General features: G+C 43.0%; 1 protein-coding gene across 4 annotated transcripts in view; it reads left to right on the top strand.

Moving 5' to 3' along the window:
* Positions 1-27,685, top strand: part of LOC129868828 (roundabout homolog 2-like) — a 178,262-nt gene that overhangs the window by 66,010 nt on the left and 84,567 nt on the right. For 2 of the 4 annotated variants that reach the window (XM_055943109.1, XM_055943108.1), the window contains exons 1-2: positions 5,292-5,950; positions 13,198-13,524. In XM_055943109.1, the coding sequence (XP_055799084.1) occupies positions 5,896-5,950; positions 13,198-13,524 (382 nt within the window). In that variant the 5' untranslated portion in view covers positions 5,292-5,895. Of the gene's footprint in view, positions 1-5,291; positions 5,951-13,197; positions 13,525-27,685 lie in introns of those variants that run through there. The other 2 variants (XM_055943107.1, XM_055943106.1) reach the window with 1 other exon arrangement.

Genomic DNA, 27,685 nt, shown 5'->3' with positions numbered 1-27,685 from the left:
CATAGCCTATAGGCTATGGGCTACGATGTGCATGATCGGAGAAGCACAGAGAAAAGTAATATATTTCTAAGATAGCTGCTGGAATGGTGTAAATAAAACCAGGCTGATTACACACTGCAACGGATATTCCAACCCTGAGCCCTGCTCTTGCTGATGAAAACTTTTTTTTGTGTGCTGCCTAACCAATACTGTGCTGTGTAGGCCTACAGTGGCAGTTCAGGAGGAGAGTCAAAGGCTTTTTCCGATTTTTGTTTGTTTGTTAGGCGTAGTGCAAAAAATTCAATTTCTTGCAGGCGGACAAGCCTATAGCCTATGTTCTGTTAAGTTTAAGAAGGAGAGCGCAAAGATGAGAAGGAGGACGGGGGTCAACTTTGAAACTATATGTTCACAGTATTATGAATGAATTGTGGTTAATTAAAAATATATATATTTCACCTTTATTTAACCAGATAGGCTAGTTGAGAACAAGTTCTCATTTACAACTGCGACCTGGCTACGATAAAGCAAAGCAGTGCGACAAAAACAACACAGAGTTACATATGGAATAAACAAACGTACAGTCAGTAACACAATATTAAAATCTGTATACAGTGTGTGCAAATGAAGTAAGGAGGTAAGGCAATAAATAGGCCGATAGTGGTGAAGTAATTACAATTTAGCAGTTTACACTGGAGTGATATATTTGCAGATGAGGATGTGCAAGTAGAAATACTGGTGTGCAAAAGAGCAGAAAAACAAATATGGGGATGAGGTAGGTAGTTGGTTGGATGGGCTATTAACAGATGGGCTGTGTACAGCTGCAGCGATCGGTAAGCTGCTCTGACAGCTGACGCTTAAAGTTAGTGAGAGAGATATAAGTCTCCAGCTTCAGTGATTTTTGCGATATTTGATAGCATTTGTGATATTTGGTAGCATTTCGTAGTGTGACTGATCTTACTAATTGCATTAGTACTGTACAAAGTTAGAGGTGAGCTATTTGATAGATTTCCCCGCTCCCCTACCTCGAGTCTCCCCTTCCAGTGGGGAGACTTGAGGTCATCCTACCCCCTCCTCCCTCCCCATCTTATACTTTTGAGTGGGAGACCTTCCCAGGCAGTAACCTTCCTAGCTCACAAACTAGAATCAAGGTGCCCACTCCGACAAGGTTAAGTGACCCACAGTCCCACGCAGTGACATGATATAATTGAAGTGACATGCAAATGAGCGATAGAAAATCAATCGTGCAAATGTCACCATTACAATTTTTTTTGTGCCGCGCCCCGTGCCGCCCCTGGCAAAAGGCCGCCCTGGGCGGCTGCCCATGTCGCCTATACCTAAATCCGCCACTGGTGGTGCTAAAACTTGAAGCAGCAGCCGAGGCACAATCAATCGGAAATTGATAGTTCATGGTGTTGAAAGTAAGCAAATTCGGGTAGGCATAATTCATTTTAAACATCCTCATTTTAATTCACCTGTTTGACAGACGAAATTAGGCTATAGGCTTCTATATCCATAGATTTGTCGGCTAATTCCTCCACCCACCATGCACTCTTTAAATAGCCTACCTGTAACGGCAGTCTAAGTCGTCCTCCTCCTCCTCAGACGAGGAGAGGCGAGAAGGATCTGAGGACCAATGTGCAGCGTGGTAATTTTCCATGATTTAATTAACACAAAACAAGACACTATACAAAATGACAAAACAAACTAACCGTCACAGTCTTAGCTGGTGCAGACAAAACACAAAGACAGGAAACAACCACCCACAATCCCCAACACAAAACAAGCCACCTATATATGATTCTCAATCAGGGACAACAATTGACAGCTGTCTCTGATTGAGAACCATATTAGGCTGGACACAGAAACAGACTAACTAGACACACAACATAGAATTCCCACCCAGCTCACGTCCTGACCAACACTAAACAAGCAAAACACATAAGAACTCTGGTCAGGACGTTACACTACCTCCGTGTCAGTAAAGGGCTGTTAAGTTAAAACCAGGACTCGAATTGAGGGGGTATGAGTGGGTATGCCATAGCCCTAGCTTTTATTAAAGAAAATGGCAAAAAGCACAGGACTACCCCTTGTTAGCTTAAGATTTCGAAGAAAATAAAGCAGATCTGATTTATAAAAAGTGATCTATAGCAGCACTTTGTTTCAAAATGCTTTATGCTACAAAAAAAAAAAAAAAAAAAGTATGTATGAATGTATGTACTTGTAAGTCGCTCTGGATAAGAGCGTCTGCTAAATGACTCAAATGTAAAATGTAAATGCTACAAACAAGCTGTAAAATACCCCGGAAAGACGTGACACCGATGCATATGGGGATGTCATTGTTTTGTTTTTTTTTACATTCAGAGGCTGAGCTACAACCTTCTATAGCCAAGGAGACAGAACATTTACTTTGCTTAAGAAGTAATGTCATTCTGTCACTATAAATGTATTAAACTATTCACTTTCTGGACAATAGAAGATGTTTAAACCCAGACAGCTTTTAGGAAAACACTTGGGACCAACTCTCATTGGGTTAAGCCACAGAAGAAGAAGAATAGCCAGCAGATAAAGCTGACATTTTCCAGCGTTTGTAGGCCTACTCTGTCTGGAGTAGGATGGCAGTCCTAACTTTTGAAAGTACCATGCTCAGATTCCTAATGACGTCTCAGATTGAATCATTTGTCCATTCTCTGTCCATTCTTAGCCTGTAATTTCGGTAATTTGTGTGGTATTAAAAAATATTCTGCTAATATGTAAATTGACAGAATTGCATAACATTTTTGTAAAAGGCATTTTTTTCTCAGACCTGCAAATACAATGATAGTTTCTGATCTAGATAATAGATCATGATAATTTTGCTCAACAACAAAAAAAATGTGACCAGCTCATCTGATATTTGCCTGAAATACCAGATGGCCAGTCCTCCCTTGCTTGTAAACACCATGTCTAATGGCACATGAGTGGAGAAGGAGAGTCTAATTTGTTTCCATGTTTCTTCTCCACGCCTCCACTCCTCAGTTAACTTTTTCAAAACCAGACGAGGAGAGGACAGAGGAGAGGATGCGAGGATTCAAGCAAAACCATTTGAGATTCTCCCAATAAGGGTATTTAGTTGATTCCAACCTTTCAGTTTTGACAGAGAAGGAGGGGAACAGACATGTGTATGGTATGTCAGGTCAAGTTTGGACTGACTTTTAGACAATTTATCTTGCTACAAGTTAAGTGCAAAGTGACACTGAGCCAAATAGTTTTTTCTCGTAAAAGATGGGCCATTGTTTTCTCCTCACATAAATGAAGTTGTCAATGATCACTCTGCACCTTTATTCACCTGCACCTATAATAAATCATATTTTCCTCCTGGGTCTCGGCTACCTATCACCTCCACTGGCCGTGAGACACGGTAACCTATAGGCTATACCCTTTGACAAAATCATGAACAACACTTTTTTCGTATATGTGAGTGCCTGCGCCGATTTCATTGAGATGTTCATGAACCATTGTTATGTATTATTGAGTGAGAGAACATTCCATTTCCGAGGGCTGTATGAACTCTTATTTGGCGAACAACAACTATCTTCATTGTTACTCAATGGAACTAGTGTTGTAGCCTTTGTGGGTGTGAGTATGGGCCTCAGAAAATTCCATTTATGAAACTTGTACCATTGTTTTGTTTCTGTCAAAGTGTCTTTCAGATAGAGTGCCAATAATGGCAGTGGAGATGTGGAGGCATCTTCTAAAAGACAAGTCCACAGATGTGCGTGTCAGAGGTAGAGAAAGGGAAGTGTGAGGGGAAGAGGGTCACTCTCTCCCATCAGAAGCAATCACGGTATGGTTTCGTTCCACTTCATGACAGCACTTACCTGTGAGCAGGCTGGTGTCATAGACTGGATGTAACATAGTAAATAAAAATTCTGAACACTAAAATGAGTGTGATATATTACGTTTGGTATGGTTACATAAGACAGAAGGTTACTTAAGGCAAAAATAAAAAGAGGTTGGTTGGTCAGGGTGGATGGCTGGGTGTATAAAATATTTTTTTGGTGAATTAGCAACTTTGCAACTACTTACCATTTGTTAGCTACTTTGTAATTACTGTAGTTAGCATGTTAGCTAACCCCTTTCCTAACCTTAACACATTGACTTAACCCTAACCTTAAACCTAACCCTGCCGCCTAACCCCTAGCCTAGCTAACGTTAGCAACCTGGCTGATATTAGCATTAGCCACCTACCACCTAACTAACGTTATAGACATACCAAAAAATTGGAATATGTAACACATCATACATATTGCAAATTTGTGACATATTGTACGAATTGAATTCATAACATATCATACAAAACGGATGATGGACATCCACAAACGAATACATACCATACCAAACGAAACATACTGTAGCATACTAATCTGAGTGTCCCGGATTTTCGTTTACTATGTTACCTCTAACTCTGAGTCCAGTTTGCTGTGAGTGCTCTGCACTCAGCCATCTACCTGGAACCGCCTCACTTTACCTACAGTACAGTACCATAACAGACCTTATTCTCAATAGCGAAGGCACACACATGTATTCAAGGCACACACATGTATTCACCACCTGGATAACTCCTGACACTAAATGATGACTCCCTTTATACTAAAGGGATTAACCAAAAAGTCACAGGAAATTTCAATTCAGTCCACCGGGCAAATGGAATTATCAGTAGATAAGCATTATTGAATGTGCTTGTTGGGAAGAGTATTTGCTCCAATAACTCATTGAATGCGCAGTTCAATAAAAATAAAGCACTGGATTTGTATTCCAGTTATGCATGTGGCAGGAATCGACCGCTGACAGGAGACAGTATGCGCCATGGGTTATTAGCAGTCAAATTGTCATTGGTATTGACTGAGAGAATTGCCATATACAAAACACTTTGCAGTCCCATTCTGTCTATGCCAGACGAGATCTACGAGATAGTCATGTCGTCGATAGGGGACGCTACTTTATTGTCCATGGATGTTTAGCCTATATAGGCCTACTCCAGATGTTATAACGGGCACAGAGCAGTGCCATTAATTGCCTTAATGTGCCTATCAAACGCATACCAATTGCGTAGGTAGCCATTTAATTAAACACCAAACACAAATAACATTCCTGCACTCACATCTTGCAAATAAATATTGTGATAACCTAATGTGTTTATGTAATTTGAATGCGGTTTCCACAGCACTCTGTATGTAGCTGCCCCGACGGCTGTGTACAGTTCAGATCTAGGATCAGTTTATCGTCTAATTCAGATCCTAATGTAGACCCAAACTGACCTCAGATCATCGCATAGGGGCAACATCTTGCACTGGTTTGATGGAAGTCTGCGCATCTGCGTTCCTATAGCCCACTGCTGTACCAGTGTTTTACAGTTCTACGACGAGGGAGCTGTAACTGCAGCTATTCATTCACCTCGGGTCTGGAACCACCACCGTTGGCTCACAACAGTGTACAGATATAACAGCGCGTATTCATTCGAAGTGATATTTAAAATCATGGTCATTCTGACAATTTCTAATCTATATTGAGTGTATGCTTCGCTTTGGACACTTTTAGCTGGACGGAACATTATAGGCTCTGGGAGGTCGGGGCGATGTTATGAGACGAGCACATCGTTGCTCTGCGCGGTTGGTGTCTGCGTGGTGAGACACCCAGCTACAAACATTATGTATGGAGAAGTAGGCTGCCCATCCGGTCCGCTCTTTGAGAGAAAACATGAAGTCGTCTCGTGCATGATTTCGTTGTACACTTCACGATAAACAATTGTATTAAAATTCCACATTTCATGTGCAAAGAACCAAAACTATTGAGAGTCGGACAATCTGCAAGATAAAGAAGTCTATCGGACAAATCTGTGTGCAGATAAACCGTGGACGGTTACTACAGTATGCCAGAATGGGTCTACTACGGTTTTTCTTTTTCTGTGGACTATTGCACACCCAAATCAACGGTAAGTCCTGCAATCTTAAACTTGATTTGGTCTACACAATTAACTTTCTAATACAAACATTGCATTTTCCTGTTATTCATTTTCCATCTCCCCGTTAGACCACCTGCAATAACAAAAGTATTTTGCATCAGTTGTTCCGTTTATTCCTAATTTCAAAACGTTGGAAAAGACAGGTGAAAAGGGGTCGCACGTGTGGTCTCCCATTGCGCGCTCAATGAGTCCCAGCATGCCGGGATTGCTCCTTTCAGCTTGGCTTTGCAGCACACCTGACTATTTTACGAGCAATATATTGTCATTGTGTTATTTGATCTATTTGTTGAAATTGATGAACAGTCATAATAATTAATCATGTATACATATGCTTGGTTTGGCGGTTCCTGATTAATTCCAAAGTTCATTAATTTAATCTTCCTAATTGATATCATGCACGTATATCATTAGGGAGGACATGAAAGGTTTAACTTTGCCCTTGGCTGATAATTTAATGCAGCAGTTATTCAGATTTAATTTAATGACATTCTGTGCATGGTTATGAATTGCCCATAGGTGACTCACATATTCAATAGGTGTCAGTTTTCGTTTTATTGTCATATTTTTTAAATATATAATAAGTTGTCATCCCAACATTTTCAAATTTCATAGACACCATTGATCTCCTTCTAAAGTGTCAGAGTCTTAAGAGGAAGCTGTTGTGTTGGTGGATCTATACAGGTGGACCCTGAACATCAGAAGGCTTGTGTTATGCCCAGATGATTTGGGTTCTGATATGCAGCTGGTGGAGTTTAGATCATTTGTCTGAAAAGTAGTAAAACTTGTCATGGAGACTATGATGCTGAATGATCTTATGGTCCTTTGATTTGTTTTGGTTTGTAATATGTGGACACTGTGTCCCCTGGTCACAGAACATACTGTAAGCACTGTCTGTCCCTTGAGGACCACTCATAACCGTGTTGTCCCCCACTGGACATGCAGCTGTTGTTGATTATCATGTCCACATTGAGAGCATTGATTTGGTGAAAGAGGAGGTTGGTGCCCCAAGGCGTGGGGGATGTCCCAATGGCTGTTGACTTCTATATACACTGGTGCCCACCCGGTTGCTTATTCTACATGGCTTTTTTAAAACTCCTATACCTTTACAATTGGGAAGAGTGTGTTATACTGTGCATTAAGGGTCTACGGTCCATTAGATGTATCTCTCTCTCTCTCTCTCTCTCTCTCTCTCTCTCTCTCTCTCTCTCTCTCTCTCTCTCTCTCTCTCTCTCTCTCTCTCTCTCTCTCTCTCTCTCTCTCTCTCTTCATTGATTTGCTCTACTCTTTCTAACTTTGTTAAGTTGGGTTTGAGGTTTTGTACTGCCTATGCATGTGTGTTAGTGTTGTGTGTGAAAGAGGGTGACATGGTGGGGTTAGTAGAGGATTTTAGGCACAAGGCCATGGGCAATTACCATTTGTTCGACTGTCTGTGAGTGCTTAAATGAGCAAGGTCTTGGCAGCGCTGTGTGAATGAAAGTAAGCCTGAGATTAAACAGGAAAATGATGAGACATCGCCAAGTCACAGAGAAAGACACTTTATCATCCTCTGCCTGGATTGGAGAGTTTGGCTTGAATAAACCTTGTAGTACTGCAAAATGTTCCCATTGGCCAAGAGGGTCAATATGCATTAGTCTATATGTGACTTAACATCAGGATTCGAAATTGTGTTTTTTACATTGGAAAAAAGTAGAGAATAAAAGTTAGAAAATGGTATATCATACACTGCAGTTGAGGAACAATTGGAAAGTAATTCTGCTTTGAAAGATGATAAACTTGTAACCCCTCTTTTGAGAAAATGGCCCTTGAATGTTTTGGTACACCTAATGGAGAGCTCTTCTTTGTCTACACCCATTCAGAATCATTCACACAATCATTCACATCTTTAGCACCACCCATCTCTTTAAGGATTCACATGTGAGGCCATGTGCTAAACAATGTGAGTAGTGAAGTAAACAACCAAAGATTTCAAGACTAAAAGTGGTAAAAGTAGTAGCCTACAATGAGGAAAAAGTTCATGTAAAAATACACTTTATCTAGTCCTTGACCCTATATCCTAAACTGACTTTGGTGCAGGTCATGTTGTTCATCACATTACCGTCTCTAGTAAACACATACTATATAAAATAAAATCTAAGTTTATTTGTCACATGCACAGGATACAGAAGGTGTAAACAGTACAGTGAAATGCTTACTTGTATACTACTAACGTTACCAATACAAACTGATTGTCATAGCAGTATTATGAATCTGCAGGTAGCTAAAGCTAATCAACTAGGTTCAAGGTTAGCTAGCTAGCTAACGTTAGGCTATAACTAGCAATGCAAATGGATTTTCTAATTAGAATAATAATACTACACAGATCATACTCTTAACATTAGCTAGCGAGCCAGCAAGCTAACGTTCGCTGGCTAGCTAACAGTGTTCTTTAACTTGCAATGAAAATGACTTCCTGACAAATTTAGAAACGTATAATGTCTGAAAATGTAGCTAGACTCTTACCCGTATACATAGATGAATGCTTCACGGCAGACTGGAACCATTTAACTCTGTTTTGTTTATAGCTACATCTTGTTTGGCCAGCTTTGTGTCAAGTCACTCCGGTTCACACTGACCGTGGCATGTGCATAAAAATAGCCCATCACAACTTTTTCCAACTGATCTGTCAATAGCGCCTGCTAAATTCAGGGCATCAATGTTGTTGAGAAAAGTAACAAAACTTTTGTAGTTCTCGATGACTAACGTTATATCTTCCAAAAACCCGCACTAGAAAGGACTATCAGCACATACTGAGCAGCTCACGTTATTGACAGAGTCGTGCTACATGGCAGAGCAATCTAAACGCAATCTCCCGGCATGTCCAGCCCATACATTATCTCATCCAATCATGGCTAGCGGGAAGGTTCCTGTCTTTTTCCGTGGCTAAACCAACTTGGCTTGTAATTTACAGATGGAATACACGTTTGTTATTAAGGCACATGAAACATATTTCAGAAGGCATTTCTGCCAGAAAACACAAAACCACGTTAAAATGCCTCTTGTGAAGTAGTGAAATGCGACATACGCCTAGCTTCCTGAAACGGGTCACATATTCAGTCAATTCCTGATAAGTGGACATTGGTAAGGGCAAACTCTGAAAGTGCACAGTGCAGTTCACCAGTCAGCAATTCAAATACATGTATACTTTATAATAGTATAATTGTAATTGCACTGTAGTTACAAAGGACATTGTGATTTGTGAAAATTAGTACAGTGTGTTGATAATATCAGTGGTTGTTGATGGTATTACTATAACCATTCCTGCTGACTGGGTTCTCTCAGTAGACTCTGCTGTATGAATATTCCAGCCAGCAGCTATGTACAGTAGGAGAGGGCTGTCAGCCCAAATGGATGTGACAGTTGATATGGTCAAAGTTAAAGTGCAGAAGGAGATAGTGCTGTTTTCATATGTTTTTATGTAGCCAGATTTCAGCTAAATCCCAGTCAAGCGTATCTGTGGCATTACTGCTTTCAGACAGCCACTGTGCTGCTGTCGCCTGGGCGTACAGTTTTACCTCAGAGAGGGAGATAAGGTAACGAGTAATGAGTTTGTCAAGACCATGGCTGCTCTGTTGGGGAAAACGTTATCTCAGAAAGTTCAGGTTGTTGGAAGATCTTTATTCAGGGCTAAATCCACCGGTGGAAGCCATTGTTATAGTGAGCAAACCACTCCTCATACGTACAGTATGCAATGCTGCAGTAGAGTAAGCCCTTGGTGGTTTTAATCAGCATTAGTCTGTTTCAGTTTCTGTACTGCTCTCAGGACTTGGGTGAAACTGAGTGCATGAATTGCGTAGGCAGTTCCATGAACAAGCTCATTGAACGACTAATGAAACGAGAAGCGTTTTTGAGAGCAGAGATCTTTGGTTATGTGTGATTTTATGATTGTGGTTATAGCTGAATGGATCCAGCCAGCCAGCCCCCATTAGGGCCATTAAACACTAGGTGGAGGTGGGTGTGGGGGAGGAAGGGGGAGCGAGCGGAAGAGAGAGTAAGTTAGACAGGCAGGGAGTCGGCACACTTGAGTAGGCTGGGTATTGGGAATCATCTGAGAGTGGCCTTATGGAGTGTGGTGTCCCAGGGAGAACAGTGGCTGGCAGCTTCACTCAGTTTGCGACGGAGGGAGCCTGCCAGTCACAAGGCTTTAGAAAATCCATCTATTGGAATGGGAAGAGTCAACTGGATTTAGGAAGGTGGAATTGGATTTATTTAGTGAATTTTTACCAGATGCCAATACAAATAGCACTAGCAAAGATGTGTGTGTACTTGAAAGAGCGGCAGATGCAGAAAACTTAACCTATTACTAAAACATATAATTCTGTCATGGCTCAGCTAGTCTCATCATCCAACAAAACGCTATAGCTCGCTCCCAGGTTACCCTCTTAAGTACGTACTCCCATCCTTACACAGAGAGACAGAGTACTGTTTGTAATATCTAATTTATCTCCTTAAGAGTAATGATAGAATCATGTCGTGTGGTGTTGCCTCACTGCGTCGCTGACACAGACAAGGGGATAAGAGGAGGGTTGTGGGTACTGGGTAGGGCTGGAGGCAGTGTGGGAGCAATCATTTTTCCTCCACTTCCAGCCGACACACCACACGAGGAATGCGTTCCTGTTGACTTGTTCACGGTGACATCCAACCCTGGGAGAGGGACAGAGAAACAGACTCTTCATTCACCCAGGAGACAAAGACACACATACACTGTACATTTAGGTGTCCATGCTGTTATATATCTTAACAGGCACACATGTGCCTACTTGAAGACTCAATTAGAAATAGAGACCGACGTTCACAATTGTTTCCACAGTTACTCACAATTAGAGGTTGATCGATTATCATTTTTCAACGCCAATACCGATACCGATTATTGGAGGACCACAAATGCCGATACCGCTTAATCGGACGATTTTTATATATATTTGTAATAATGACAATTATAATTATATACTGAATGAACAAAAAACACTTTATTTTAACTTAATATAATACATCAATAAAATCAATTTAGACTCAAATAAATAATGAAACATGTTCAATTTGGTTTAAATAATGCAAAAACAAAGTGTTGGAGAAGAAAGTAAAAGTGCAATATTTGCCATGTAAAAAAGCTAACGTTTAAGTTCCATGTTCCTCAGAACATGAGAACATATGAAAGCTGGTGGTTCCTTTTATCATGAGTCTTCAATATTCCCAGGTAAGAAGTTTTAGGTTGAAGTTATTATAGGAATTATAGGACTATTTCTCTCTATACCATTTGTATTTCATATACCTTTGACTATTGGATATTCTTATAGGCACTATAGTATTACCAGCCTAATCCCGGGAGTTGATAGGCTTGAAGTCATTAACAGCGCAATGGTTGAAGCACAGCGAAGAGCTGCTGGCAAATGCGGGAAAGTGATGTTTGAAAGAATGCTTAGGAGCCTGCTGCTGGCTACCACTGCTCAGTCAGACTGCTCTATCAAATATCAAATCATAGACTTAATTATAATATAATAACACACAGAAATACGAGCCTTAGGTCATTAATATGGTCAAATCCGGAAACAATCATTTCGAAAACAAAACATTTATTCTTTCAGTGAAATACGGAACCGTTCCGTATTTTATCTAATGGGTGGCATTCCTAAGTCTAAATATTGCTGTTACATTGCATAATCTTCAATGTTATGTCATCATTATGTACAATTCTGGAAAATTAATTACGGTCCTTGTTAGGAAGAAATGGTCTTCACACTGTTCGCAACGAGCCAGGCGGCCCGAACTGCTGCATATACCCTGACTCTGCTTGCACAGAACGCAAGAGAAGTGACACAGTTTCCCTAGTTAAAGGAAATTAATGTTAGCAGGCAATATTAACTAAATATGCAGGTTTAAAAATATATACTTGTGTATTGATTTTAAGAAAGGCGTTGATGTTTATGGTTAGGTACACATTGGTGCAACGACATTGCTTTTTTCACGAATGCGCTTGTTAAATCACCCGTTTGGCGAAGTAGACTGTGATTCGATGATAAATTAACAGCCACCGCATCGATTATATGCAACGCAGGACAAGCTAGATAAACTAGTAATATCATCAACCATGTGTAGTTAACTAGTGATTATGTTAAGATTGATTGTGCTTTATGAGATAAGTTTAATGCTAGCTAGCAACTTACCTTGGCTCCTTGCTGCACTCGCCTAACAGGTAGTCAGCCTGTCACGCATTCTCCTCGTGGAGTGCAATGTAAATCGGCCATAATCGGTGTCCAAAAATGCAGATTACCGATTGTTATGAAAACTTGAAATCGGCACTAATTAATCGGCCATTCCGATTAATTGGTCGACCTCTACTCACAATCAACACTCTAGAAGCGCTCGCATATTAGTTTCGGTTTGCTCCTAGCAGGACTCGGCTAGGCAAAGTGGACGTAAGTGCCTCACATGCTCCCTTAAAAGACCGTCGCTTGAGAAATTATATAAAAGCGACAATATTACTGTTTGTCCCTCTTGAGATGCCGTAGCAACAACATAGCCAGTATGCACTTCCTCAAAATAGTCTGAAGGAATCTAAGATAAAGCAAGAAATCTGGAAGTCATTTTGACATTTTTGCAGAGGTCTTTTACATCCTACTAAAATGTTTGGTGCAGTATTTGTCAAGTGAAAAAATGTTAATGAAAACTAGTTGAATAACAACAAACACTTCATTGAAGTATCCCGTCCATAGATCCCTCTCCTACTAGGAGTAGTACTGTTGACCAATCACCGAACGAAAGGGTGTGGACTTCAGCTACCAATCTTCGACTTGCCCCAAGTAAAATATGTGTGTGCTCGAAATAGCCGAAAACCCCCTACCGAACACCAAAACAAACAAAAACGTCGCAAAAAACCGACCCACTCACCACACAGCAGCATCTAAGAGGAACAGAGCCTTTGACAGAGTGTGTAAATTAAAAAGCTAATTAGCGATAATCACTCCCTGGCTCCTTTCTGTCAGTGTGGATATTCAGGCTTGTGTTTTGTGGTGACATGGCGTGCGTGCTCCCTGTCAGGGCCTGGCTCTCATTTATAGGCTTTTTTCTCAGACAATCATCAATCCAGCCTTATCGATATTGTCAGGTGGTATTACTGAACATATTATCTTATGTGGTCGTATGTGTAGCTAATCATATTTTCCCCTCTACTCTCCTCTCAGGATCTCGTCTTCGTCAGGATGACTCCCCTCCCCGGATAGTGGAGCACCCCTCCGACCTCATTGTGTCCAAGGGGGAACCGGCCACCCTCAACTGCAAGGCGGAGGGGCGTCCTGCCCCCACGGTGGAGTGGTACAAGGACGGGGAGCGTGTGGAGACAGACCGGGACAACCCCCGTTCCCACCGCATGCTGCTGCCCAGCGGCTCCCTCTTCTTCCTACGTATCGTCCACGGCCGACGCAGCAAGCCAGACGACGGCAGCTATGTGTGTTTGGCCCGTAACTACCTGGGGGAGGCAGTGAGCAGAAACGCATCATTAGAAGTAGCATGTAAGTCCGACCCACAACTATCTATTTTATGGATGAGTGCCATGAAGTTGGAGAGATAGGCCCCATTGGCATAGCTGTGTTGCCTTTGTGTATGTGTTAATGATGCTGTTATTGCAAACTCAAAGATACGACCATAATAATGATATTAGTAACACATTTACATGTTTTATGGGTGACAATAGTACGGTCATAACTTCAAGTTATGTAGAAGCATAATTATAGAGAATAATTGCAGAGAATAATGCTGTGTTGAATAATGAAATGCGTGTGGGTCCATACGTTTGCGCGTGCATGTGTTTCTAGACCTATAGGCTCTTTATATAGTGGTCCCTATAGGTCTTAAGAGTGTGACAGCAGCTTGATTTATTGATGGCCATTACTGGGGTCCTAAGAGACTGAATGAAAAAATCATGATAAATTGTTGAAGTCTCTAGATTGTTATTTTATTTGCATTTGACGTTGTGTACTTCCTCTGCCCCTCGCTGGGAAGTTAATGTGGTCTCTGAGGTGGGAGGGGTTGATGTTAAATGAGGTGTTGAATTTTTCAGTGCTTTGGAGGTGACTGTATGTATGTAGGGGATAGAGGTTAGGGTGTTATACGGAAAGAGCATACATCTCTGTTGAGGGATGGGGACTGAGCCCATATGTAAAATGTGTGGCTGTCATCATCTGTGTAACTTGACCTGACCTATTTGACTGATCCTTGTGAGCGCATGTTTGTGTGCCTTCCATCTTCTCTATTCCTCTTTGCGTGTGTTCTTGTGTGCACTGTGCATGTGTGTGCAATCCTCCATTCGTGTGTGTGTGTGTGTGTGTTTGTGTGTGTACATTGTTAAAAAGACCTGTTTGAGTGACCTTTGTGAGCGATGCGTGGGTAGAGCTGAACATCGCTCCAGGCAGTGAGAGCAGGATTTCACCCAAGTTATTCTCTCCTTCCTCCGTTCTTCATGCGCCCAGCCAACACGTTCCCTGTGTAGGAAACAAGAGCTCTGGGCTATTCACATCGCCATTATGTGTTCAACTGAACTGATTCCTCAACATTAACATACCACACAGCGCACACATTCTGATCACTCACAGCAAACACCTGAGAAACAAAGGGAATATAGGAAAATATTAATGGTATGTAATTGTAGATTTGTGCTACACACATATCTACATCCATATTTACATTATACACTGGGGGTTTGCAGTGTGTTTTTAAGTGGGAGTTTTAAGGGAAAGTATGACCCGATGACTTCAGTGTGGTGTACACTTTCCTCCCTGGGGTGAGAGGAGAGGTGAGGAGAGGGGGGGTTTCCTCCATTTTGTCCTCCCTTAAATCTGTCATCAGGCATCGGTCTTACTGTCTGTGCCCTGGGCAGGGCCGTTTCTAGCTTTTTTGGGGCCCTAAGAGAGATTTGCCAAGGGATGGAGAAAACATTTAGCCGTTTTAAAACAAATTTCCTGCAATTCTACACATTTTGCCATGACTTACGCCATGTTCATATGATATCTGAGTGAGTGACGAACAAATACAATGGGGGCCCCCTGGAGATCAGGGCCTCTAGGCCTTGGGTGCTCGGTCAGTAATTCAGCTGATTATTACTACAAGGTTTAGATAGCTGGCTAGACTAACTTACCTAGTCATCTATAAAATGTTAGCTGATATGGGATAACTGAGTGACTGTCAGTGACTGACATAACAAAAGGAAAACTGCTGATGCCCTAAGCAGCCACTTATGTTTCTTATGCCTAGAAACGGCACTGGCCCTGGGGTCAGTGGTGGAGCAGAGTTATAGTGGTATGGTCCAGTTTTGACGCTGGTGGATTTGTGTTTGGCATGAGCCCGGGAGACAACCCTCTCACTCAAACCCAACAGCTGCTGGATGAAGACGAAACCTGAGAACTATGTGTCTCCTTATGCACCTCATCTCCTCTCTCCCCCACCCTCTCCTCCTTCCCACCCTCTCCTTCCTAACTCCCTTCCCATATCACTCACTTTCCTCCTTCTATCCTTTATTCCCCTGTACTCTTCTCCTCCGCCTCCTGCTGTTTCCTCTGCCTGGTTTGTAATCAATACTGCCCTGCTGTCCTGGGAAAGGATTATGGGTGAAGAGCCGCAGGATATCTGAGACACACACATCAGTTCTCCAACTAGACAGCTGTGTGTGAGAGTGTGAAGTGTGTGGTGGGAGGGAAGAGTGTGTGGTGGAAGGGAAGTGTGTGTGAGTAGGAGGGGGATGTGCTGGCTTGGCATTTTTATTGTTGTTAAAAAAAAATAGATATATTGTGGATTAATTCATATATAGAACATATTTTAAATCATTTTGGATTAGAGTGCTGTAGGTGAATAGGATCCCCTGGAGTTCAGGACCTTCGGTTAGTTGAGGGGTTCTTGGAAGAACCTTTAATGGTTCAATGTAGCAATGGGTTCCTGGAGGAACACTGAAGTGGAGGCATGGCTTAGGAGGTGTGTGGCTTTAGGGTATACAATTTTTGGCCACCCGTTAGAGTAAATGCCATTCCTGTTAATAGGTTCTGTTGTATTGTCGTCACATATAAGGTTGAACACTGACAGTTTCGTAGTTTCAGTGAGGCTAACAGAGGTGTATGAGTTCCTCAGAAGCCAATGCAATCCCAAAGTTAGAATAGTTACCACTTTATTACTGTACGTAATCAGCAATGTTATTCATATTATATTAGAATATGTAATATGCATAGATATTCAAGGAACAAACTTAACATAAACAGAAATGACATTTATGCTAACAGGTGACGTGACTAAAAATAACTAGAGTATCTGAAGCCACACCTCTAATCTGTTAGGCCGCACCTCCAATTTGAACTATGCCCATCACAAAAAGGTTCCAATTTGAACCTTTACATAGGGGTTCCTCGAAGACCCTTTTCAGAGGGGTTACTCGAGGAACCTTTTTCAACTGGAAAGGTTCCGCCGGTGTGGCAGCACTAAAGGTTTTTCCAGGAACCTTTACTTCTAAGAGTGTATGGGATTTCATGCAATTGTGTTAGAGACAGCAAAAACGTAAGACTTTACCTTGGCCCGGCCTTTTTCCATGTCTGATATTGTTTTTGACACCCTTTTTCAAGTCCCTGAATCATAGCCCTGGCCTTAACTCTAAATTCCATTACATGAGTCCCATTAGACATCAATTGTACTTAAGTTAAAAACACACTCTCACTTCTCTGAGTTGCACATAGTGAGGAAGCTCTAATTGAGATGCTAATCAGATAGTAATGTCTCTGGGTGTGAATCTGCTCTAAGCAATCCCTCCTGGGGCTCTCATGCATTATTGTTGGTTAATGGGAACATAGATGAAATAGGACTATTTAATTGAGACTTTTTGAGTTGTCGCCTAAAGAGCAGTATTACCATGAGGTGTTAGTTCCTGTGCCACCTGAGACACAGCTTTAGTCTTGTTGTGCCTCGAGGACAGGTGGATCAGGTCTGAAGAGGACATAGTGTGTTTCTGTCACTGTTACAAAGTGTCGGTACGGTGTCGGCAAGCTCCTGCTGTTTTGTCAGAACAGCCAGAGATTATTCGAATAACAATCATCACCTGCTTTCGATGTCAGCAACACCCAGACATGCAACCTCCCAGCCACCACACCGCCCGCTCCAACACTTCAGCTGAACTCTATTTCAGTTATAGCGTTATAACACCCACAAACACCCCTCTGACCCCCAACCCCCTGCAGACAACTCTAATGGGAGTGACTGGCTGCTGATGGGATTAGGAGTAGCTATAATAAGTGACTGAATCACATTAATGATGATGTGTTGAGAGAGGAAGAGGGGGGTGTTGATTGGTATAAATAATTCACAAACAGACCCCCCCACCCACTCACCCCCTCCCCTCTGCCTGTCTGTACGCTCCTCTGGCTATTAGAAGAGTAGCCAGCCAGACAGACAAACATCAATCAATAAATCCTCATCGTCCCAGACAGATAACCAGACAGACAGACGGTTAGGATAAATGCCTGGAGTGGTCAGATGTTTTGGCTTGCACACAATGTACAATATTGCATAGTGTGATGTTGTGTATGGATAGAGTGGACTAACATGCTGAACACACCGCTTGCGTCGCGTGCGCTCGCGTTGCAAAATACATTTAAACATACATGTTATTCAATTATTGCACCCACACTGCTCGTGCGCGCCAACGAGCATCTGTGTTGCCAAGCACTAAAATAGAAGTCAATTATATTTGTGACGCTGATCGCGGCGCTGCTGCTTCTCTGTTTATTATCTATGCATAGTCACTTTACCTACATGTATATACTACCTTACTTACCTCGGTGAACTGGTGCCCCTGCTCATTGATTCTGTACCGGTACCCCCTGTATATAGCCTCCACATTGACTCTGTACCAGTACCCCCTGTATATAGCCTCCACATTGACTCTGTACTGGTACCCCCTGTATATAGCCTCCACATTGACTCTGTACTGGTACCCCCTGTATATAGCCTCCACATTGACTCTGTACTGGTACCCCCTGTATATAGCCTCCACATTGACTCTGTACTGGTACCCCCTGTATATAGCCTCCACATTGACTCTGTACCGGTACCCCCTGTATATAGCCACCACATTGACTCTGTACCGGTACCCCCTGTATATAGCCTCCACATTGACTCTGTACCTGTACCCCCTGTATATAGCCTCCACATTGACTCTGTACCAGTACCCCCTGTATATAGCCTCCACATTGACTCTGTACCGGTACCCCCTGTATATAGCCTTCACATTGACTCTGTACCGGTACCCCCTGTATGCCTCATTACTCTCTAATATTTGTTATTTTTCTATTTTCATCTTTATTTTTTGTTATTTATTTTTTGACTTCAGTTTATTTTAGTAAATACTTTCTTAACACTTATTTTTCTTAAAACTGTATTGTTGGTTAAGGGCTTGTAAGTAACATGTGACAAATAAGATTTGATTTGATTTGATTGCATTGGTAGATCATGCAGTACTATATGCTGAGTTAGTGGTTTGATCAATAATCATTCAGCACACTTGTGATAAGTGGCATGGTGAGATTATGGTTGTGGTTGGACCGTAGCAGTGCCGCTAGGAAGAATGTATGTATGGGTATTTGGCACCTAGCCAGCTCTCATTAATCATAGGTCCCACTCTCTCACACTGACCTGCTGGCCGCCAGCCCCAGCACTAGCCCCAGCCCCATGCCATGCTTCCCTGTGTGTCCTGGGAAGGTGTGGGGACATGTCCTGTGAGAGGACAGGGTGGCCTGAGCATGGAGAAAGGCCACAGCCAGTCAACAGACACCCCTCTCATATACTAGTCCCCTTCCGCCTCCCAAGTGTCAAGCCTGTGTCAAGCTTGTGTTGAGAATCGAGGTCAAAGTTGAGAGTGAACTCGGCTTGGCCACCGTGCACTTCCTGACAGTTTCAAATGTCAGAGGACCTGGTCGTCCATAGCAATGCTGTCACTGTGTGGGCTTGCCACCCGCTTAAGAGCTGGGGTACAAAACCAGTGATAGAGGGGTCTTTGCACAGTATACCACACTAGGAAGAAGTGAGTTTAGGTAGTTTAACATTGGGGGTGTGTAGTGTACCTTATTTTCATCCATATGTACTGTACCTTTGATAAGAGAAGCAACCTCTCCAGTACAAGCACAGTGCAGAAGAAAATATAGTGATGCATAAGAATACATTTGCTTAAAATAAAGTTCCTGAGAGACTGAGAGGTGTGTGGGTAAGAAATGATGGAACGCTCCATCTCAACTCATCTTTTTATGATGATTAAGTGACAATGGGATTGAAGGGACTCACCTGTACAGTCAGCACTTTGGGTTTACAATAGCTATAAAGCAACAATCAGACTGTAACAATCTGGGAGTGATTGTAAGAGTGTGTGTGTGTGTGTGTGTGTGTGTGTGTGTGTGTGTGTGTGTGTGTGTGTGTGTGTGTGTGTGTGTGTGTGTGTGTGTGTGTGTGGGTGTGTGTGTGTGTGTGTGCGTGCGTGCGTGTGTGTGTGTGATTTGTTGTGCGTATGTACGTGAGTATGTGTGTGTACTTGAAAAGTTAGGTGAAACGGAGGCAGAGGTGGTTTGGGCCAAGGGCCGGGCATAGACCTTTTAGGGAGAAGGTGCTGAAACTGAGAAAAGGGGGAAAAAACAAAGACTTTCATAATTCTCATCTCAAAATCCATATCATACCAACTGCCTCTGTAGTGAATATTTTAACATTGTTCAGCATTGGACTATTTATTTCTGCAACAACACACTCACTCATCACAAACATGATTGACATAAGGAAAAGAAGGTGGGCTATCAGCTGATCATTGATGTTGATGATTGATGTAAATCTGCTAGTTAGCTAGCGTGTGATTTATCATCAATGCCCTTAAATAATAACTTCATAATATTCTAACTCATGATGTATGGCTGACTGGCTAGTGGCTTGTGTGGATATTTTAGTATATGGTGGTTAGCTGGTCTAGACTGCCTGTGTTGCTGCTGCCGATCTCTCACTCAACGTCAACAAAACAAAGGAGATGATCGTGGACTTCAGGAAACGGCAAAGGGTGCACCCCCCTATCTACATCAACTTAACCTCAGTTGAGAAGGTGGAATGCTTCAAGTTCCTCGGTGTACACATCACTGACAAACTGAAATGGTCCACTCACACAGACGCAGCAGCGCCTCTTCAACCTCAGGAGGCTGAAGAAATTTGTCTTGTCACCCAAAACCCTGACAAACTTTTACAGATGCACAATCGAGAGCATCCTGTCGGGCTGTATCACAGCCTGGTATGGCAGCTGCACCGCACGCAACCGCAAGGTTCTCCAGAGGGTGGTGAGGTCTGCACAACACATCACCGGGGGCAAACTACCTACCCTCCATGACACCTACAGCACCCGATGTCACAGGAAGGCCAAAAAGATCATAGAGGACATCAACCACTCGAGCCACTGGCTGTTCACACCGCTATCATCCAGAAGGTGAGGTCAATACAGGTGCATCAAAGTTGGGACATAGAGATTTAAAAACAACTTTAATCTCAGGCCATCTGACCGTTAAACAGCAATCACTAACACAGAGAGGCTGCTGCCTACATTGAGACCCAATCACTGGACACTTTAATAAATGGATCACTAGTCACTTTAAACAATGCCACTTTAATAATGTTTACATATCTTACATTACTCATCTCACATGTATATACTGTATGTTATACCATTTACTGCACCTTGCCTATGACGCTCAGCCATCGCTCATCCATGTACTTATATGTACATATTCTCATTCACCCCTTTAGATTTGTGTGTATTAGGTAGTTGTTGGGGAATTGTTAGATTACCTGTTAGATATTACTTCACTGTCGGAACGAGAAGCACAAGCATTTCGCTACACTCGCATTCACATCTGCTAACCACGTTGTATGTGCCCAATACCATTTGATTAGATTGGATTTGCGGAAGGGATGGAGTTAGGATGGTCATTGATGCAGCCGCTCCTCTCTGTCTTTCTGCCTCTTTCTGCTGCACATATCAGCCAGACTGCATATTGATGAGAATGTAAACCAAGTGTTATCAAGTGTTAATGTTTTGCTGCTGTGGCAGTACTATTGATATTTAAACTACGTAGCTAGCTACACACACTCGAGTGCTAATCGCATCTCAAGCCATGCATGTTTTGATAACGGGCGTGTGCAATCTCAAAAAGGCGCAACCTGGCAAGCTCTGTTCAGGGCAGACCAACAGGCGCAGCCAACCAACGGATGGGCTGGAGGGTGCCGAACTTGACGATGTCACGACGACTTGCAAGCAATGGGTTCAGAACAACAACGACAAAACTTAATAAAGCAAGAATAATTATAACACCACCCAAAAGGGCACTTGGAGAGTGGGAGGCACAGGTTGACTCATATCTGTGCACATGCCTGATTGGGCATGTCCCTGGAACACATTTGCAGCATGTTGATGAAGTATGTTTTATGCGACATCTTTTTGAGTGTGGACCATCACACTTTTTTTTTGCATATTGTCTTGGCCAGAGAGAATGAGCTAAGGGGCTAGCATCTGGTGCTAACTGGACCATGCTAACTCCTTGGAGAGATGTGCATGACTTTGTTCAAGTAAGTTGGCTAAAGGCTAGCATCTGGTGTTAATTGGACCATGCAAAACCCTTTATGAGCTCTGCTGCACCTTCTTACAGTTGGTTAGCATAGGCCTGGCTGCGTATGGTGTGAACTAGCATGCTAACTTGTCGTGTTGTGTATTGTGTTGGTCCACTCCTTTAACATCACTAGCTGGGATGTAACCTACACTAGAAATGACCGTAAGGTCATTGATAGTTTTTGATCTACGTAAAAAGGAAAACATGTTTTCCAAGATGATATTATTTCATTTTCTTAGTCCCTGTTTCCCTATCCTCTTCTGTCTTAAAGCATCTCTTCCCCGTGAGACTGAACCTCTTCCCACCGCCCCACCCTTTCACTTCACATAAAGTGTTAGGTTATATCCGTGAGTGATATTAGCATGGCTGTAGCTAGCTGCAGCTGGGAGTTCATTGCGCCTGTGTTCTCTGAGAAGGCTTGTTTAACGACGCAGGGCTGACCGCACCACTGCCCCAGTGCCTCAGCCATCTATCAGTGGGCTAAAGTGTGTTTAGAGGAGCCTCCCTTCTCTCTCTCCCTCTCTCTGAGTCCTGCAGCAGTGCAGTACCTCCGTCATGTCAATCGGACGGCTAACCCAGGGCAGACGATGACTTTATCCCTTCTTCTATCTCTATTGGTTAATCTCATATGGTATTATTCAGTTATCTAGTAACATTCAATTTATCTTGGTGAAAACAGAATCATATTATAGAGGGAAGAGGATATCCTTAATTAATGAAGTAGCTATTGGTATCCGGAGGACAAAGGTACAGTTATACAGACCAGAATACTTTTGGTCTTGTGATTCTTTTTCCAGACTTGCTGACTTGCTGTGTTTGTAGAGGCAGGGAGTCAGACATGTGTTAGCCTGAAAAGTCAATCAGAGCTTCATTAAAGAGCTAAATTAGTTTGTATGGATTTAATAGGTGACCTGCCCACCTGGGCTGTATTGAGCCGATTCAACAGGGCCCTTGGCCCCCAACTCTGGTCCACAGGGAAATTAAATTCTTTGCAAAGAGGCCAAGGTAATAGCTGGGGTTAATAGTTTCTATTTGGTCTTAGTACGACGGCTAATTAGTTAATCAAAGGCATGGTCCTCTATTGTGGCACCATGCACAACAAGCATAAACACAAAGAAATACACATGTAGAACCGTTAATGTACTCCTTTATGTACCGTCCAGCTGTTTTGTCCATGTGTGTATTAGTGTCTCCATATGAATATGTTTCTCCCTGTGATTGTATATATGTGTACTTTTACATTTGCATCCGTGTGTGCTCGCGCGTATGCATTTGTGCTTGTCTATATGTGGGTTTGCGTTAATGCATGTTTACTGTATGTGGCCCCTGAGAGCAGTGTGTGAGTGGGCTGTAGTCTGTAGTGGTTGCTGCATTACAGTTGTGATTGAGGTGCAGACTAAAGGGCCCAGCAGGAGACGGCGTGATGTACTGAATGGCTTTATGATGGATGAGAGACTTTGGAGGTTCAGTTAAACAATAAGACGTCCATTCAGGAGGAGATAGGCTCATTAGAGACTTGGTATGAGGGAGGGAGTGGGCATGTACAGGCAATTTCATGACATAATACCCCTAACTTTGTTCCCCTATCTCCCTTCCTCCTCTTAACTTCACCCCCCCTAGTACCCTTCCTCCTGGCTCGCTGGTGGTAAGACAGGAGAGAGGAGAGAGAGGAGAGAGAGAGAGAGAAAGGAGAGAGAGAGAGAGAGAGAGAGAGAGAGAGAGAGAGAGAGAGAGAGAGAGAGAGAGAGAGGAGAGAGAGAGAGAGAGAGAGAGAGAGAGAGAGAGAGAGAGAGAGAGAGAGAGAGAGAGGAGAGGAGAGAGAGGAGAGAGAGAGAGGAGAGAGGAGGAGGAGAGAGAGAGAGAGAGAGAGAGAGAGAGAGAGAGAGAGAGAGAGAGAGAGGAGCATCTGCACTCTCAGCCAGAGGAGCTCCATAGTGACTGCATTATTCATGTGCCCTACCCTACAAACCTCTGTTATCTAGGGCAACCTCCCGTTCCACTCTGACTGCTCAGTGTCACACCCGGTACTGCACTGCACAGGGCTTCTTGTGGTCTAGCTTAGTCATTCAGCTCCATCACAGCAGACCATTTGGCATCAGACACGCTCAACCTCCCATTCACAGAGAGGAGAGAGACCCAGGGAAAGGACAGCATTAGGGTGACATCAGACTTCTACAGTGCATCCCCTTCCCTGAGTAAAAAGGAGGAACATCAGCGGGTTTGATTAATTAATGACATCCACTGCACAAACAGCACAGTAGTAGTACTGTAGTTTTCTATGTCTTATATATCCTCTGCACTTTCACTCTTCTCCATCTATCTGTTTTCACTCACTCTTTGCCAGGTTATTTTATGACGCAGGCCCGTGTGTAAGAGCAGAGGGAACAGCTTGATGTGGGCTGACAGCCTCTTGTTCCTGTCAGTCTCTAGCCCTCTGTGCTGCTCCCAAATGTGTGTCAATTCAATCTCCACCGCTATACAGGAAGTAATTGGGACTGTGACAGCAAACAAGATTCTATCCACATCTCTCAATTAGCATGTTATCATCCCTCCATCACAGCATACAGTACACGCTGCTCTCCCTTGGGGCTAGTGGGGGCTAGCCATGGCGGCACGCTGCAGATGGGTGGAGCGGGTGGCGGGATTAGAGCCACTTGGGCATGTGTTAGCCCGGGGGGTATGCTGGCACCCAGACAGATCCCGCATACTCCAACCAATCCTTCTTCACTCAACCCACTGGGCGCAGATGTCAGTTCAACGTCTAGTTTTGATTTACATTTGGTACAGTTGTCAACTAACGTGAATTCAACGTCTAATCGACAAAAAATATCACCATGTCGTTGGATTTAGGTTTTAAGTTTTGTAAAAAATGGACGAAATTCCCTTACGTTGATTACTTTTTTCAAATCCAATCAGTTTTCCACATTGATACTACATCAGCACCAGTGGTTTTTATGAGCATGGTCTATTACTTATTACAGCATATTGGATGACTGTCATTCATATTCCATTCACCCAGCTCAATGTAACTGCGATAGGTTTAGGCTATTACATGATGCTCACATTTTCCCTATACCCATCATGTTGCTGCTAAAACCTAGCCTACGAATGAAAGTTGATGTGGGCCCACATCAAGCTCATCATTAAGCTTGAGGCCCTGGGTCTGAACCCCGCCCTGTGCAACTGGGTCCTGGACTGACTGACGGGCCGCCCCCAGGTGGTGAAGGTAGGAAATATCACCTCCACTCCGCTGATCCTCACCACTGGGGCCCCACAAGGGTGCGTGTTCAGCGCAGGGAGGAGGTGAGGGCACTCGGAGTGTGGTGCCGGGAAAACAACCTCTCACTCAACGTCAACAAAACAAAGGAGATGATCGTGGTCTTCAGGAAACAGCAGATGGAGCACCTCCCTATCCACATCGAAGGGACCGCAGTGGAGAAGGTGGAAAACTTCAAGTTCCTTTTCGTACACATCATTGACGAACTGAAATGGACCACCCACATAGGCAGTGTGGTGAAGATGGCGCAACAGAGCCTCTTCAACCTCAGGAGGCTAAAGAAATTTGGCTTGTCACCTAAAACCCTTACAAACTTTTACAGATTGTTACGGCTGTCCAATTCCTCCTCCTCGGATGAGGAGAAGGAGTAAGGGTCGGACCAAAACGCAGTGTTGTATGATGACATACTGATTTATTTAAATAAAGACGAAACACGAAGAACACTTGAATTGATTACAAAATAACAAACGACGTAGACTGACCTGAACATAAGAACTTACATAAACACGAAGAACGCATGAAACAGGAACAGAGTACTCAAACGAACGAACAAACAAACAGTGAGAACAGCCTACCTTAATATGGTTCTCAATCAGAGAAAACGTCAAACACCTGCCTCTAATTGAGAACCATATCAGGCAACACATTTAACCCAACATAGAAACACATAACATAGACTGCCCACCCCAACTCACGCCCTTACCAACTAAACACATACAAAAACAAAGGAAAACAGGTCAGGAACGTGACACAGATACACAATTGAAAGCATCCTGTCGGGCTGTATCACCACCTGGTACGGCAACTGCACTGCCCACAACCGCAAGGCTCTTCAGAGGGTGGTGCAGTCCGCCCAATGCATAACCGGGGACAAACTACCTGCCCTCCAGGACACCTACAGTACCCGATATCACAGGATGGCCAAAAAGATCCTCAAGGACATCAACCACCTGAGCCACTGGCTGTTCACCCCGCGTGGTCTGCCACTGCGAGGACAATCAGCTGTCCGTCTCCCTATAGCGCTGTCTTATGCGTCTGACAGTACGGACATTGCAATTTATTGCCCTGGCCACATCTGCAGTCCTCATGCCTCCTTGCAGCATGCCTAAGGCACGTTCACGCAGATAAGCAGGGACACTGGGCATCTTTCTTTTGGTGTTTTTCAGAGTCAGTAGAAAGGCCTCTTTAGTGTCCTAAGTTTTCATAACTGTGACCTTAATTGCCTACCGTCTGTAAGCTGTTAGTGTCTTAATGACCGTTCCACAGGTGCATGTTCATTAATTGTTTATGGTTCATTGAACAAGCATGGGAAACAGTGTTTAAACCCTTTACAAAAAAGATTTGTAAAGTTATTTTTATTTTACAAATTATCTTTGAAGACAGGGTCCTGAAAAAGGGACATTTCTTTTTTTGCTGAGTTTATATAGTCTTCATTTATGCCTACTTGGATTTGTGTGTTTTGGGTATATGTTGTGTAATTTGTTAGATATTACCTGTTAGATATTACTGCACAGTCAGAGCTAGAAGCACAAGCATTTTGCTACACCCGCAATAACATCTGCTAATCATGTGTATGTGACCAATACAATTTGATTTGATTTGAACGTTTACAACGTAGGTACACAGGTTGAGAGGAATTTTGAGTAATCAAGGTGACAGATAGTGACACATTTTAATACCGCATTGCACACTCTTGCCTGCATCTAGCTGATCTGGGTTGTAACTTAGTCCAACAGTTACAAACGAGAGTTTCTATGCGACAAATTCAGGTAGGTTTATCCCCGTTTCGTTCCGTTTGCTTCCGTTTAAGAAACGCTTTTCAACAGGATCACACGCAAACACAGAACTAGCAGCCACATATAAATCACTTCTCTCGTTGTCTATATATGTTTTTCTCGCATCTACACTCTCTCCTCCTCTCACCTTTTCCCGCTTGTGAACTTCAGCTGTCTGTGACCAGGCGAAGAAACCTTTCCAAGCCAAAACTTCATGCCATAACCGCTAAACGCTACACACAGCCTATATCATTGTCACCATATTAACGTCATAGTCAACATAGCTACTAGAACTAATGTGTTAGTGAACCCTCTACAATCATGCAGTACTGTGTACAGCATGCAGTTTAGCAGTTATACCGGTGGGCCCTGGTGGCAATAAATTAATAAAACCAAAAGCTGTACCTTGACTTGGAAGAGTTCCAGTGTTGGATAGCCATAGCCAGCTAGCAAACATAGCATCCCTCTGTTTGAGCCAGGTGTTTGAGTAGGCTAAACTAGCTAGCTGCATTTGCTAGCTAAGTAAGTGAAAGTGAAAGTAATAATAACAACTGTATAGCTCTCTCTCTCTCTCGCTCTCTCGCTCTCTCGCTCCCTCTCGCTCTCGCCCTCTCTCTCTCTCTCTCTCGCTCTCTCTTTTGCTCCTCCTTAATTAGTTCTTTCTCTCTCTTTGTATCAACTACACACCACATTTTATGCACTGCAGTGCTAGCTAGCTGTAGCTTATTCTCTGATCCTTTGATTAGGTGGACAACATGTCAGTTCATGCTGCAAGAGCTCTGATAGGCTGGAGGACATCGTCTGGAATTGTCATATTTACTGTGTAAGTCTATGGAAGGGGGTTTATTGAAGTCAATATACCCAGAGGAGGACAGAAACTAGCTGTTGAAATTATGTGGAAATAATGTTGATTCAACCAGTTTTTGCCCAGTGGGAAGGCCCTCACCTATTCGTCTCTTTCCTT

The sequence above is a fragment of the Salvelinus fontinalis genome, chromosome 13 (assembly GCF_029448725.1).
Source record: "Salvelinus fontinalis isolate EN_2023a chromosome 13, ASM2944872v1, whole genome shotgun sequence".
Taxonomy (NCBI): domain Eukaryota; kingdom Metazoa; phylum Chordata; class Actinopteri; order Salmoniformes; family Salmonidae; genus Salvelinus; species Salvelinus fontinalis.
The sequence above is the reverse complement of the archived record's forward strand: the minus strand, read 5'-3'. Positions and strand labels throughout refer to the sequence as shown.